Raw genomic sequence first — 14,964 nt, forward strand, 5'->3', positions numbered from 1 at the left:
GTGATCAAACAAATGCATGTACACACGTTAATAGCAGCACTATTCACAGTAGCCAAAAGGCAGAAACGGCCCAAATGTCCACAAATTGATGAATAGATAAATTGTGGTATATACATATAATGCAATATTATTTAGCCATAAAAACAAAGGAAGAACTGATTCACGTTACAATGTGGATGAAGCTCAAAAACGTGATGCTAAGTGAAGGAAGCCAGACACAACGGTCACACACTGTACGATTCTGTTCATCTGACATATCCAGAATAGGCGGATCCATAGAGACTAGTGGTTGCCAGGGGCTGAGGAGAAGAAAGATTGGGGAACAACTGCTCGATAGGGATGGGGTTGCCTTTTAAGATGATGAAAATGTTTTGTAAATAGGGGTAGTGGTTACACAACGTCTCGAAGGTACTAAATGCCACTGAATTGTTGTTCACTTTATGACAGTCAATTCTATGTTATGTGAATTTCACCTCAGTGAAAACAAAACAAACCCTCGATGTTCTTACATGCAGGGATAGTCATTGCACATTTAAGAGACCGATTGAATGAGCATTTGTTTTTGATGTCATGTGTGCTATAGAAACTCCTTTGAGAGAGCTGTGTTTTTAGTTAGAAATTAACACATAAACAAAATCATTTTTACTTATAAGCCTGGAGCTGTCCAAGACATCTATAACCGTGCAGAATCACTTTGGGTAATGAATGATTTAAAGCATTTTTTTAAAGGTCCTGAGGTTATTATTCACAGACCCTGGCAGACAGAGACTCCCCTGCAGGGGAGGTGGGGAGGGGCACTATAGCAGCATCCTTGGCACTCACAAGTTCAGCTGAAGTCCCGGTTAGTGAGGACAAGAGGAGCCACCAGGGTCCCGATGTAGAGGTGGAGCAGACCCAGCTGGAGCTGATCTTCACCCAGACAGCTGGCCACGTGCTGGTCATGTTCTGCAACTTTGCATCAGGGCTGTACCCGCTGGTTAGGGTCATCATGATGTACAAGGAAGCCAAGCAGAGCATTAAGTGGAAGCAGGAGTAGCTGTACTGCACTCCCTCTTTTTCATTGTCCATAGCCCACCGAGGCTGCCCATCTTCATCGCTGGCACCATTGGTAGTTGTATCACCAAGGGTCATGCTGTCACTCCCTGACAGGGTCAACTTGTCTACTTGGCTGTTGCTGGAATTACAGATGCTAGAATTCAAAAGGTAGAGAACAAAGACCAGCAGCCCAGTGAAATTCTCTGAATCCAGAAAAGGCCCACTCTTTGATGGTGGAGCAGAGGTAGGGGCCGGAGCAGTGGAATTTCCAGGAGCCAAAGTTGGTGCAGTTATGTGTGTAATGATGCTCAGCAGGCTGGGGTTGCAGGAATGATCAGGTTCATGGGACACGGCTGACCAGTGAGGTACATGGTGTAGAGGGTGATTAGAGGACTGCAGGAGGCCAGAGCGAGGCTGGTGTTCCTGAATTTTTGGGTGGATTGATATAAGAGAAACTCTAGTGCAAAGGATCAGATTAATACTGATGAGGTAGAGGTACACCCGGACGTGTCTCGATTTGTCAGAGCCTTGCTTTGTTTCTGCATGTGGTTGGCATCCGATAAAATCCATATATAGTTTGGCCCAGTGCATTCTTCTCAGTATTTACATCCCAAGGGGAGTTTTAAGGGACATTTAAGGTTTCTTTCCCCTTAACTCATCAAAACAAAGTTATGAAAAATTGCTTTGATCCCTAATAGGAATTGTTCACGAGACACATGAGACCGTTACTTTCTGAACAGAAAGCTGTGTTTTGCCAGGAGTTTGGGGAGTTAACAGCACGATGTTGAGCACCTGACACTTGAGATCCACCTGGGTCCTAAACTTGGCTCAGGGAGGCCTCCCATCCTCCAGCCTAATAAAGCCTCTTAATTAACTGTCAGGCCTGCCATGTAACAAGTGAACTTTTAGTTTCTGTGCCATGTTCTTGGTCCCAGGCCAGAAATGATAGGTATAAAACTTTACCACTAGTGAGACATTTCGGAGAGAAATTGGTATTTGCGTGATAAAGGGTTGCCTTCTGAATCAAAGGTGCATCACAGGACATGCATTTTTTAATAAATTAAAATGTAAATAAATCTGTTCCCAGCAGCCTTTTTTGGGTCTTTCCAGATAGCCTGCCACTGGAGGATGAATTACTATGAGGCCAATCTGAATCTCTGTCCTATCACTTTAGTGTTTATGGAGTTCAGTGCTCATGGTACAAGGGGGAAAATAACGATATTATAAAATTACGACCCAAATTCCTGCTTAAATAAACTTGAAGTATCTTATGGTGAGAAAATATTTAAAAGGCACGCGACTGGGATTGTAGTTAAAGTTCTTTAATTTGTCAGCGGTAAAAACCAAGGTCAGTGTGAACAAAAAGAGGAATTTGTTGGAAAGGTGTCGAGGTGTCTTGTAGTGGTAAAGCATGAGTGGGACTCAGTCCTTGGACAGAGGCCAGGAGCAGACACCAGGGCAGCTCAGGGGCCTCTGCAGCGGCAGCCCCTGGTGCTCCCCCACTTTCGGATTGTGCCAACGACTAAAGTATGAACTTTATAGAGAGGTAGGCATGGAGAAGCCTCTCTGAACCGTGGAGAGAACAGGCTAGGTAATCCCAGTTGTCACCCAAATGAAGTGGCTACGCAGTAGTTAAACATTTAAACAACCAGAGAAAATCTTAGAATCCTTGGTGTTATCCCTTCTTTTTTTGCCCCCAAACTTGGGAATTCAGCATCTGTTTGAACACCTCCTGTGATGGTGCATGTACTACTAATGAGGACCACCTATTCCGTTATCAGACCATATAAACTATGAAAAAGTCCTAATTTTAAAAGGAAATTTGACTCCTACGCTTTGGGCTGCCATTTAGCACATAGATCAAGGTTTATATCACGTACACATACATGATAATCCTTTGTATACTGAAGACAAATCAATACACGGTCCTCCTAGAGTTTTCTCTTCTAGCTAAGCATATTTAATGCCTTCAAACGGTTTTCCTGTGATGGTAGCGTTCACTCTGTCCAACCACTTCTGCACATAATTTAGTCTCAAGTGGCCCTCTTAAAATGTAGTATCTGGGATTGAATATATACTCCAGACATGGTCTGAACAATAAGCTTCTGTTCCTGTGGCTTTGGATTGCATTAGCCTCACTGCATTGACTTGGATCGTGCTTGTAGGCCGTTCAGGAGCCATTGCCAAATCAACTCTCCCCTGTTATACTCTTGTACAAGGCATTTTTAAACATAAATGCAGGATGGTACATGAGTCAAGTCAAAAAGGAACAATGAGTAGTCATTATTCAGAATATTTTGATTTTTGACTGTGCCTTCCATTATATTAGCTGTCTTCCTACCACCAATTAATAGGCATAGATTCTATGCCTTACTCCAAGTCATTGATGGGGGGAAAAAGAAAATTAAACTGACCAGGGCCAAGTACAAAGCCTTTTCATCCGAATAGAACTAGCCATGTCTCTACAAATTGACACTGAACAGTAGTCTTTGAGGATAGTTATTAAACTATCTATGAATCAGCCCAAATGCAGGGTATCTCAGAATGTGTCTGATGGAGGAACTGTTCCTCTAACTATTGATAAGATTTGCTTTAAAAAAAGTCCTTAGTCTTTATTATTGTGCCCAGTGAATCATTAATAACATGGAATACTCTGTCTATGTGTGCCTGCGTGTGGGGGTATCATCTCATGGAGTCCTATCAGACCCACTTGGGAAACACTGATCTCATTCCGTTGCTGTATCATGCGGCATGCAAGCTTCCAGTGTGTCCCCCTGGGATTTAAATGAGAGGCTTTACCGAATATTCTGCTGTAATCATGATACACTGTGCCCCTAGCATGCCTGTGTCCCTACAGTCTATTAGCTCTGTCAAAGCAGGAAATAAGGGAAGAGAGTTAAGAACTGAGCCCAAAGGTTGGAGACTAATAAAGGCACAGTTGGCTGGGAGAATTCAAAGACATGCAATCCTGGGTCTTGAATTATTAGCACCTACATTTGTTCTTGGACTTAGCTAAACAGCAACGTCCTATGGCTTGATGTACTTGTAAAATGGGTGTATTCTTGGGAAAAAATGCATTTTAGTAAATTGAACAATATTTTTTTCATAGGAAGCTTGAAATTTATAGATACTTCCTAAGGATCTTTTTCTTTAAAGTTGAAGAATACTTTTGTAAATCACACAAACTCTAATTTGCCAATTTTGTGAGTCTATAGATTTAGTTTTCTTAAATCAGTTTAATCTGATTCAGTAAATGGTGCATTTTAAAGTTTATCAAGTAGCAACTGACCAGTTGGCCAGAATTAATCGATGTGATTTCAGGACTACGTTCAGCTTTACAGTGTGATTTAAGATTGGCACTTAGTAAATTAAATGAGATCATTTTATAACTACTCATAGTACAAGGCTGACTCCTAACATGTGATGTGCATGATGAAATAATGAATCTACAGTAGCCCAGATAGTACTTTCTATTGCTGCCCTTAACATCACTTATCCACCGAATGTTGAGTGCCTAGAATATTCTGGAAACTGGGAATGCAAATGCCCTGGTTTTATTTATATCACACAATGACTTAGAGTAATTCACTGCCAGGCACCCAATCCTAAATCCCTGCAGATATGTTAATTACTTTCTAGATGGGGATTGACACACACTAAGGAATCTTGGGGGCCTATAGGCATTCTGGACTCAAGCTGGAAAGTAGCACAAATGGGAATTCACAGGTGTTGGAACCGAAGCTCTTTGCTTGGACACGGAAGGGCCAAGAATCAATGATGAGTCTATGGAAAAGTGACAAGTCTAAGTGCGATTCTGGCCACGTCTTGGTAGCCAGGGGGATAATAAGAGGAATAGCTAACATTTACTGTGTGCCAGGCACTGTTCTAGGCACTTGGCGTGTATTCATTCATTTGGTCCTTATAACACCCCTTATGGTTCTGTTATAATTCCTGTCTTATAAATGAGGCGTCTGAGGCACAGAGAGGTCAAATATTTTACCCAAGGTTGCACAGCGTGTAAATGCCAGGGCTGGGGTTCCATCCAGGCAGTCTGTTGGTGGTCACAGGGCTCGAGTGAGGTAACAGTTGGTGGCCAGCCTCTTGGCTCTGCGAAGCCGCACACATGGAGATATTATTAGGCACTGCTGCGAATCACTGACATCGGGATCACAGACTCACCCACACAGATGCTCTTGATTTACCCGGTAATAACTTAATCGAATGATTTATACACATCATCTCCTGCTGGCACAAGTATACAGCAACTTAGTTCTGGTGTGTATGAAATAGAGATTTTAAAAATCCAAATGACTTGTGGGGAAAGTACATTTTACCCTGGGAATGGGGAGATGAAAACGTCAGTTCTGAGGGAACTCACAGACCCCCGTTTAGGATCCCCCAACCCCATTCTACACTTGACTGTCTCCCACATCCCCATAAATCTGAGTGCCCTGGATGTCTGGATAATGAATCAGAGAGGGGTATTGATGGATGAGTACCTAGGAGACAGGACCTGTAAAAAGTGATTCATTAACCTAGGCAGCCCTTTATGGCTAAAAATACCAAAGCTGGGGTTATCTTCCCAAAACACAAATCTAGCCATTTATCTCCTCTGCTTAAAACTCATTAATGGCTGTCCTCTGCCCACAGGCAAAACTCTCAAGGCCCACCGAAGGCTGACCCCTTCCTGGCCGGTGCGGGCCCTGTGTGCGGCACGTTCCAACCAGCCCCTGCTGCCGATCGCCTTTCCCTCCCACCTGGGCATCTCAGCTCCTGGGCTCTGTAGCTTGGGGGCTCCTGCTCCTTCAGCCCCAGCTCAGATCTGCCTTCTTGGGAAGCTCCTTTCTCAGACCCGATGTTGAGACCGCAAGAGCATCTGGTCCAGTGTAGGGTGCAGCCAGGAAATCCCTGTGATCCGGAAGATTAGAAGCTCAAACAAGGTCGGGACCTGGAGCTGGGCAGGCCTGTGTTGGGCCCTCCCAGCGGGGAGACCCCAGGGGAAGGGAGGCCCCACGATGAGACCTTCACTGGGGGCAGCTTGCAGAGGAGCCAGCCTGCACTGCCACCTGCTGAGCTCAGAAGAGCCGCAGGCATGACGCTGAGGTTGTCCCCAAACACACGGAGGAGGGAGGAAGCCCCACATCTGGCCGGGTGGAGAGCTCACGGGTTCTGGAGCAAAATCTTCAGGCACAGCTGGGACGGGGCCGGAAGAGGCCAGGGCTCAACCACCCAATAAAGGCAGGAGTCACACAGCACGTGGGAGGCACAGTGCAGGGGCGGCTGGCTCCCAGTGGACATTTCTTGGACTCGTCATTTTGTTCCCTTGTATCCTGAGAGCCCATTGGATGGTTCTTAAGGACACAGGAGGTGATGGTGAATAAAAGACCACCAAGGACAGGCTGGCAGGTTTCCTACCAGGTACCCACTTTGCAGTTCATTTTATTCTCACTCACTTGTTCAATCAACAATTCAGGCCCGTGGCAGTGTGTCCCAGGCACTGTGCTCTGGGCTGTGCAAAGTCTGGAGAGACCCCTGCCCCCCAGGAACTCCAGGACCCCCCGGAGTGACACTGTGCCAATCACCAGAGAACTGGGCACGGGGAGGCACAAAGGGACTCATGGCCACCTGCGTGGTGTTGAGGGAGGCGTGGGAGCCCATGGGGAAGCCTGGAGGCTCTCAGTTGTCTCTCTTTCCGGAACTCCTACAGCCATCGTTCCCCATGGCATCAAAATGCTTGAATAAATCGCGTTTGGCTTTTTTGTTTCCTGTGTAGATCAGGAACGACTTGAGCATAAGTTACATTTTATACTTTATCTGCAATAGTGCTTAGCACATAGTTAGTGCCCAACAAATATTTGGAATTGGTGAAAACAACGGGAAAGAAATTCTCTTTCTCTTTCTCCTCCCTTCCCTCCCCAACCCCTTCCACTCTCTCTGCCTCTTTCCCTCCCCTTCCCTCTCTCTCTGTCTTTCTCCCTCTCCCTTCCCTCTCTCCAGGATTTCAGCAGGAATTGTGCACAGGCAAAGCTGACCCACGGTGAGCTCGCCCAAGAAATCCTCATTGGGGAAGAGCTCTGCTTCCCTCGCTGGGGGGTGCGTTTTGCAGATGGAAAGCAAAATCAGGCTGTGGGCTTTTGCAGGAGGCAAAATTATAATTTGCATTTCTCTGTGGAGTGAGAAGTCTGTAATTTAGGATTTTGCCTAATTGCTGTTTAGAGTTCCCAGGGACTGCTTCTCTTCAGCGGTCGTGCATTTTTTGGAGAGGTGCGCTATTCATGGCTCTGAAGCTCCGTCCAACTATGGCTTAAAGGTGAGATGACTCAGATATGGAGCAGGTCAGTCCAGAGTTCTGCTGTTTTTCTGGAGTACAGATTTGTTGAGCAACAAGGAGGAGAGGGAGCAGTGCTGGCGCCGTTGAGGGGTTGCGAGCACTTGCTTGCAAGCAGCATCTTTGGTCTGTGGCTGCCCTAGTTGCAGCTCTGAGCAGCTGGTGACGGGCACATTTGTGTTCTTTCTGCAGCTGAGGGCTCGCCTTGGACAAGTGCTCAAGGCTGCAGGACTCTCTGTTTTTCATTTGCACTCTGTGGACATTTTGGAAAGTTACCTACTTCCTTTGAAAATTACTTTCAAGTGTTTCTAAGTGGTAGTAAGAATGACATGCAGGCTGCCTGTGCTGGCGGAGGGACCAGGCTGCCCCCTCCCTGGGCTCCTACTCAGATTCACACTCGACCAAACCAAACCTGCTTGTCTCCCTCCATCTGAGTTTGGGTTGTCACCAGCAATTAATTTTTTTTTTTTAAAAAGGCACATTAAAGGACTAGAAGTTATGATCGTATTTATCTATCATGGGCAAGCATCTTGGCTAATGTAAAACAAATGCACTTCTCATTCAACTTTTCTATAACTGGCAACTCCTCGTGGTTTTAAGTTAAGGCCACAGATGTTAAAGCCACGGGGAGTAGTTTTCAGGTGGGACGAGGGCCAAGCTAAGAGCAGGAAGCTCTCCAGAGGTCCCCCTCCAGGGCCATCGCTGGACGCGGATGTTTGCACCTGGCTGAACCTTTTGCACAGCCTGAGCCTGGCCGAACTGAATATCCCAGAAGTTTTGAAAGGGACAAAGGTACATTGGAGTTTGCTATCATAGAGCACAGGGCCACACGTAGAACAGAGGCTACTGGGCTGTGTGTGTGTGTGTGTGTGTGTGTGTGTGTGTGTGTGTGTGTGGTGTATGTGGGGTGTGCGTGGGGTGTTTTTGCATGTATAGTGTATGTGTGTGTGATTGTGTGGTGTGTATGTGGTTTATGTGGCGTGTGGTGTGTTTTTGCACACATAGTGTATATGTGTGGTGTGTGTGTGTGTAGTGTGGTGTGTGTGTGCTGTATGTGGGGTGTGTGGCATGTTTTTGTGTGTACATTGTACATGTGTGTGATGTGTGTGGTATGTCTGATGTGGAGTGTGTGGTGTGTTTTTGTGTGTATAGTGTGTGTGTGTGTGTGTGTGTGTGTGTGTGTGTGTGTGTGTGTAGGGAGACAGACACTGTCGACAGGCAAGGAGTCCTGTCGAGAGCCAGTGCCCTTGACACTGCAGAATGGCGCTAACAGTAACATGTCCTATTTGCCTTCTCGGTGCCAGGTGCTTGGCATACGTTACCTTATCTCAGTCTTCAGAACAACTCCATAAAGCATTACTTTCCCAGGTTTGCAGGTGAGGAAACTGAGACTCAGATGACATATTAGTTTGCTAAGGCTGCTGTAACAAAGTACCACAAACTGGATAGTTTAAAATACTAGGAGTTTATCCTCTTTTCACTCTGGAGGCTGGAGGTCAGAAATCAAGGTGCTGGCAGGCCCTGATCCCCTGGCGCTCTGGGTAGGATCCTTCCTTGCCGAGTGCTCTCAACCCTTGGCAGTCTTTGGTTTGCAGCTGTGTCACTTCAATCTCTGCATCTGTCACTGCGTAGCATTCTCCTCCCTGTGTGTCTTGGTGTCCATGTCTCCTCTTCTTATAAGAACACCAGTCATGCTGAATTAAGGACCCACCCTACGCCGGCAAGACCATATCTACCTACCTAAATATATCTCAAAGATCCTATATCCAAATAAGGTCACATTCTAAGGTACTGGGGATTAGGTTCTTAATATATATTTTGGGGGGGACACAATTCAATCCATTAAACATGAACAAAATATCTTCCTCAAGGTCACACTGCCTACAAATGGCAGAGAAAATCTGGACCCAATCCTGACTTCAAAACTCCTTTCTTTCCTGTATACTAATTTATGCAATTGCATTAATCAACATGCGTGATTTTCTCAGGTTTATTTTAGCTGTGTATTACCTTACCCACAACCCTTTTTGCAACCCCAGGTACTGGTCCCCACAGTGGGAAGATGAGTGGGAAGATGGAAAGTTGGGGCTGGGAGCTGGGTCAGATCGTGTCTGAGCCAGACACCAGGTGGGAGCACAGAGATCAAACTAAGTATTTCAGACAGAGAGGATTTAACACAGGAATTTGTTATAGAAACATCAGAAGGGTTGAGGGATCCTAAGAGAGAGAGAAAGAGACAAGTATTAATACTATAATATTAACAGGAACAAAAACAGAAAAAGAGTCTGTAGTAAGAAAGCATATGAGGGCAATATGGCGGCTGAGGGATCTGGAGAAACCTCCCTTATATAACTAAATGTCCTTTATATAACAGCTTGTATGGCTGAGGGGAAGGAAAGGAAAAGAAAATCATAAAAGCCCCCAAATGACATAAGACCAAAGTTGCTGTTCGTTCTACAGGCATTTGCCATTCATGTTGGGTTTAACCTTGCTCTTCCCCCCGGTGGCAGGGGATAAAGTCTATGACACACAAGACAGATGTCAGAACACAGACACCTACACAGGCCAGACCCCTGAAGAGTGCCACTCTTGAACTAGAAAAAAACTACCAGACAGAGGAACAATAAGAATATTTGGTTGTCTGGATCTTAGTGCTCAGTAAAGCGAAAAACAAAACCAAAAGTCGCCCAAGAAAAGACTCCCAAAAAAGTCTATTATGAAAGAGGTTATACCTATTTATTTTCATTCTGACTCTTCCTGATTGAGAGCATTCTTTACTTACACTTGGTAGGAAGGAACTTCCTACCTAGAAGAAAATAGATTTCTTGCTTGGGAAAAGAAAGATCTAGAAAATCAAAAATTTTGAGTGAGTGCTTTTTTTTTACTTGCCTGGTTTTTTTTGTTGTTGTTGTTGTTGTTATTGTTCCTTGTTTGTTTTATACCATTCCTAAGAGAGATTTTCATACTTTTTTTCACATATGCTTATTTCTTGATGAAAAAGAATATTAGGAGTTAAAAAAAGAGAAACATATTAATTGGAAAGGGAGTGTGTTGTACATATATCTCTACTTCTAATAGTTGGAGAGGAGGAAAGCTGGCAAATAAGTCCCAAGACCCGCCCCCCAGCTTCTTTCACCAGTTGTCCCCTTTTGAATAAAGACCTGAACCCTTGTTTTGATGTCGTAGAGATACTACGAGAAGCTCCTGGCGTATCTTTAACGCCAGTGACTTATACTAAGAATTTATTTTGGGCATTTCAGTGATGCCTTGTGGAGCCTGAACTAGACCATCAAAAACAAATGTTTAACAGTATTTTCCTGCGAGGAATACTGACGCGCTTAACGCAAGGCATACTTGGCAGGCAGTGTGAAGTCAAACGGGGCTCCTGCCTGCAGCCCAGGGTTCCAATTAATAAAGCTGCAATGGCGTCACAGCTGCAACCTTGAGGATTTCCATCTCCCACCTAGACTAATAAATTGATCCCTTAGAAACAAGCTGTGAGCACAATTTTAAATTTAAATATTGTGTCACTCTGAACGTGCTTTCAGTCAAGATATTAGCTCAAATGAAGGACGTACTGAATTGAAGATCTGGGTATGTTGGCAGAAGCCTTTAGCCTAATCAAGAAATTTATGGGCAGACAAATTTGCTGGGGAGCCAGACATCTTCTCTAAATCTAGACATGCAAGTCATTTAACTGCTGATCTACAGTGTCCCTGAGCTTCCTCGAGGTCAATTAGAGGACCTTATCCATTTAGTTCTGCTTTATGACTTTAACAAATGACTTGCTATTTTTTTTTTCTTTCTTGGTTACCAGAAGCTAATAAAAACTTCACGGAGATTTAGAGACAACTGATGAAATCAGGAGCGTTGGACTGCATGCCCACCTGTTCTAGTTCTTGTTTGGAAATTCCGCATGCCCAGCTTTGAAAAGCACAAGGGAAACCAGTCAAGGAATGGGATGCACCGATATGTAGCCTACGTGGATGGGAAGACACGGGGAGATATGAAGGATGACATCACAACATGTTCCGTGCCTTTCTGTCCATGTGCAGCCAGCCGCCCAGATGCAATAACTCTGCTGGCTCTGCCTCTGGAAACATTCGGTGGAAGCTGGTGACTTGGTTGGTATTTCAGACGTGAAGGCATGGGTTGAGAGCAGACATGGGCTCTAAGGCTTTAAGAGTGGCAGCTTTCTGTCCAAATTCCAACAAAAATAGTTACCAGCTATTTTTTTCCCTCAAAGGCAGCAGGAGAACATAGACCCCCAATTCTGGGTAATCCCACTCAACTAAGACTAACAACAACCGTCCTATAGTGCGGTTTATGTTATTCTTGGCAGGGCTCAGATCTCAGGTGACATCAAAGGTGACTGTATAGATATATATGCAATGAAGTCAGCTTACAATTACTGTTCGGTTTACAAATTTAACTGCATACGGTCCCAAGTTTATGTGAGGCAGAGGATGTCACAAATGAGAAGACAGATGCCCATGGCACACGCAAGACACAGAGTGCTGATTTCCTGAATACACAAAGAGCTCTTAAGAGTTAATAAAAAGATAAATAACCCAATGGAATAATGGGCTCTTGCGGATGTTACAAATATTTTAATCTGGCGTGACATTTACTCTGATTATATTATTGTTGTGATTCTCATAGGCTTGTATCTTATGGGGTCGAGTCTCTATGTCTTTCTCTCTACCACTTTTATGCTTAAAAAAAGACATTCTTCATTCCGAAGTACATATATTTGATTTGGGATTTGGAAGGGCATTAATTTATGATCCATATGTAAAGTTTTTGGTGTGTGGTTAGAGATAAAAATAGACTCACATTTTCCTAAATAATTTGCCAGTTGTTCCAGCTCCATTTACCGAGTGGTCCTTCCTTTCCCCGCTGATGTGTGGTGTAACCTTTATCATATATTAAAGACTCATGTGAGCTAAAAATAAAAAGTCATTTCGGTTGAGTGCCCTGAATTAATCTGAGGAGTTTGCAGAGGTGGTGTTCGCAACATGTGGACGTCCTTCCTTTCTTCTCCTCCCCAGAGACTGAAAATAGAGGGAAGGAAGCCAGGGAAACATTAAACAAGGTCTGCTGCTCTGGATAATGTCTATGAAGAAAAAAAGCAGGCAGGGATTTTATGATTTAAAGACTATTATGCTGCTTAAAGAACCCTGCAAAAGTAACAACAACTGCCATTTATCGGGCACTCACTCTATGCCAGGCGCTGTCCTGAGCAAGTCCACGGATGACGTCACTCCATCCTTATGACCTAACCCCAATCCATGATGTGGGTGCTTTTATCATCACCTGGATTTTAGACATTAGAAAACTGAGGCCCAGAGATACCATGTCCCTTCCCCTAGAGTCATTCAAAAGGACAACCACCTAAAATGTGGCTAAACCAGCCAATCAGCAGGGGTGCTGGGATTGTTACCTTTGTCAACACAGCACATCTCAGCAAAGACATCAGATGTCGACAAACACACCGAGAAGGTCCCTGCAGATGGAACACAAGGATGCAGCCTCGTGTCACGAGAGGACGGAATGGAATCAAACCAGTGAATTCTACGGTTCTGAGAAATGTGGACCACTGTCAACTTCCAGGAACTCATTTAACTCCTGTCTTTTCACACCAGTGTTTCTCCTTTCCAGAAAGGCCAAGCAAGAGGCTTTTCATCTACCTGGCTTGAGAGGGGAGGATAGAAACTTTTTTCTCATGAGATCCTATGGTAGCTAGGAGAATTCTGTACCTAAATCATTGGAGATTAGTGGCCTGTGGGTGTTTTTATTCTTTGTAATTAATCGTTCATTTATCAGATGTTTATTGAGTGTCTCAGTAGGCCAGCAAGGTGTTAGGCGCTGGGAACACAGGCGCAAACTTTGCCCTCACCCAGCACCCAGTCAGGGGGACGCAGCCCCAAATCCAGGCCTGGGTGTGTGCAGGGATGTCACGGGGAAGGCCTGCCTCGGGGCCTGCTGCTCTCTCCAGCCGGACTCTGTTTACACAAGTCCAGAAGAACCAGACACTGGATTTGGACCAGGGAACAGGAAGCCTGGATTCTTGGTCCCATTTTGTCACTTGCTGCCTTCACAACCATAACCCTAGTTCAGCATTCTTGTCCTGAAAATGGGACTGTTAACGTAGCTTTACATGTATCTGTAGGTCATTACAAGCAGTAAGTGTATGTGAAAATTCCTTGAGTGTGTTAGTTGCTGTACAGATGTCATGTTTTACTACTGAAAAGAGAAATACCGTCAGTTGATTTGTTTTTGTTTTTCAGTGGTTGTGCGTGTGTGTTTTGTTGTTGTTGTTGTTTACCATCTTGGTACCAGGCAGCTGGTTCAGCAGGCCCAGACTTCATGGCCGGTTGGCTCCAAGTCAGAAAGTCACAGTGTCTGTCCCACCTCCTTGCCATTGCTTCAAACTCCCTGATGAGGAATGGGCTGCCTCGGTGTTTTGTCAGTTCAAACCACATCCTGCCCATTTCCACTTTCCATAAGACAGCGCGAGACACCAGTGTTTTCAGATGTGGCAGGCTTGCTGGTGAGACGATAGCAGAGGTCTTGTTCGCAGAAGTGAAAATAATTCATCCAGTGGTTAGCACTTCAGGGTGGGCATTGAGTTTACCCTGGATCCCAATCTGATCTAAATCCTTGGCTTGGGGAGTGGATTCCACTCAGCCTCCTGTCGCTACCTGGATCCACAGCCTTCTCCTGGATGAGAACTAAGCCAGAGGCAGGAGGGACAGAGGTGACACAGGGAAAGGGCCACATGCTGTCCAAGCCTGGGCCTGAATCCAATTGATGGCAATGGCATAGCCCACCGTAGCTGGAAAGGACTGCAGCAGCCTCTTAGTCACTTTACAGATGAGGAAACTGACTCTGGGGAGGGGTGGCTGGTTAGAGACAGAGCCTGGCCTGGCACCTGGGTCTCTGGGCTCCTGGCTCAAGTTCATTCTAAGAAGACAAGTTGTACCCATAGCTGTAAGCTAATGACTTGTTGGCATCACCAGAACTGGTTCTGGAGACCAAGAATGGCCATCTGGTGATCAAGAATGGTGACCAAGGAGCACATGTTGCCACTGGAAGCTGTCTGCTAAGTGCCAGGGTGAGGCCAGCACAGGGCACCCAACGGCAGCTCAAGCCCACGCTTAGGGCACCAGGCAAGCAGGGACACCAAATAAATAAACGCTTTGAAAGAATTTGACCCCTGAAGAAGAAGAGAAAGAGGAGGAGGAAGAGGAAGGAAGAAGAAGAAGAAGAAAAGTCAGGAGGTGCAGCAGCAGTGTGCAAGTAGTCACCAAGAGAAAATCGGAACTCTTTGGAATTTGTAAACTTACAGCTTGGAAACATTTTTGTTACTGAGATGCATGATGACAGACACCACGATCTCTCGAATGTTCATGCGAAGCCAGAGAAAGTGATGGGAGAGCCCCCGCCCAAAACGGGGCTGAGGGCAGAACCAGACCTGGGCTGGTGGGGTCCAGGAGAAGGATTCAGGACTGGCCTTAGTGACAAGTGTCCCAAGTGTGTACCCTAGGGCCCATTGTGTTCAGTGGGCAGCCCAGGCCGGTGGGCGTGAGGGACCTCTG

General features: G+C 45.3%; 1 protein-coding gene across 1 annotated transcript; it reads right to left on the reverse strand.

Moving 5' to 3' along the window:
• Nucleotides 1–826: 826 nt before the first annotated feature.
• Nucleotides 827–14,777, reverse strand: LOC123621732 (serine incorporator 3-like). Its single transcript, XM_045527631.1, is given in 6 exon segments — nucleotides 827–885; nucleotides 888–1,574; nucleotides 12,807–12,869; nucleotides 14,068–14,097; nucleotides 14,145–14,254; nucleotides 14,713–14,777. Coding segments are annotated over 6 exon segments (1,014 nt in total).
• Between the last annotated feature and the right edge of the window lie 187 nt (nucleotides 14,778–14,964).

The sequence above is a fragment of the Lemur catta genome, chromosome 16 (assembly GCF_020740605.2).
Source record: "Lemur catta isolate mLemCat1 chromosome 16, mLemCat1.pri, whole genome shotgun sequence".
In the NCBI taxonomy this organism is placed as follows: Eukaryota; Metazoa; Chordata; class Mammalia; order Primates; family Lemuridae; genus Lemur; species Lemur catta.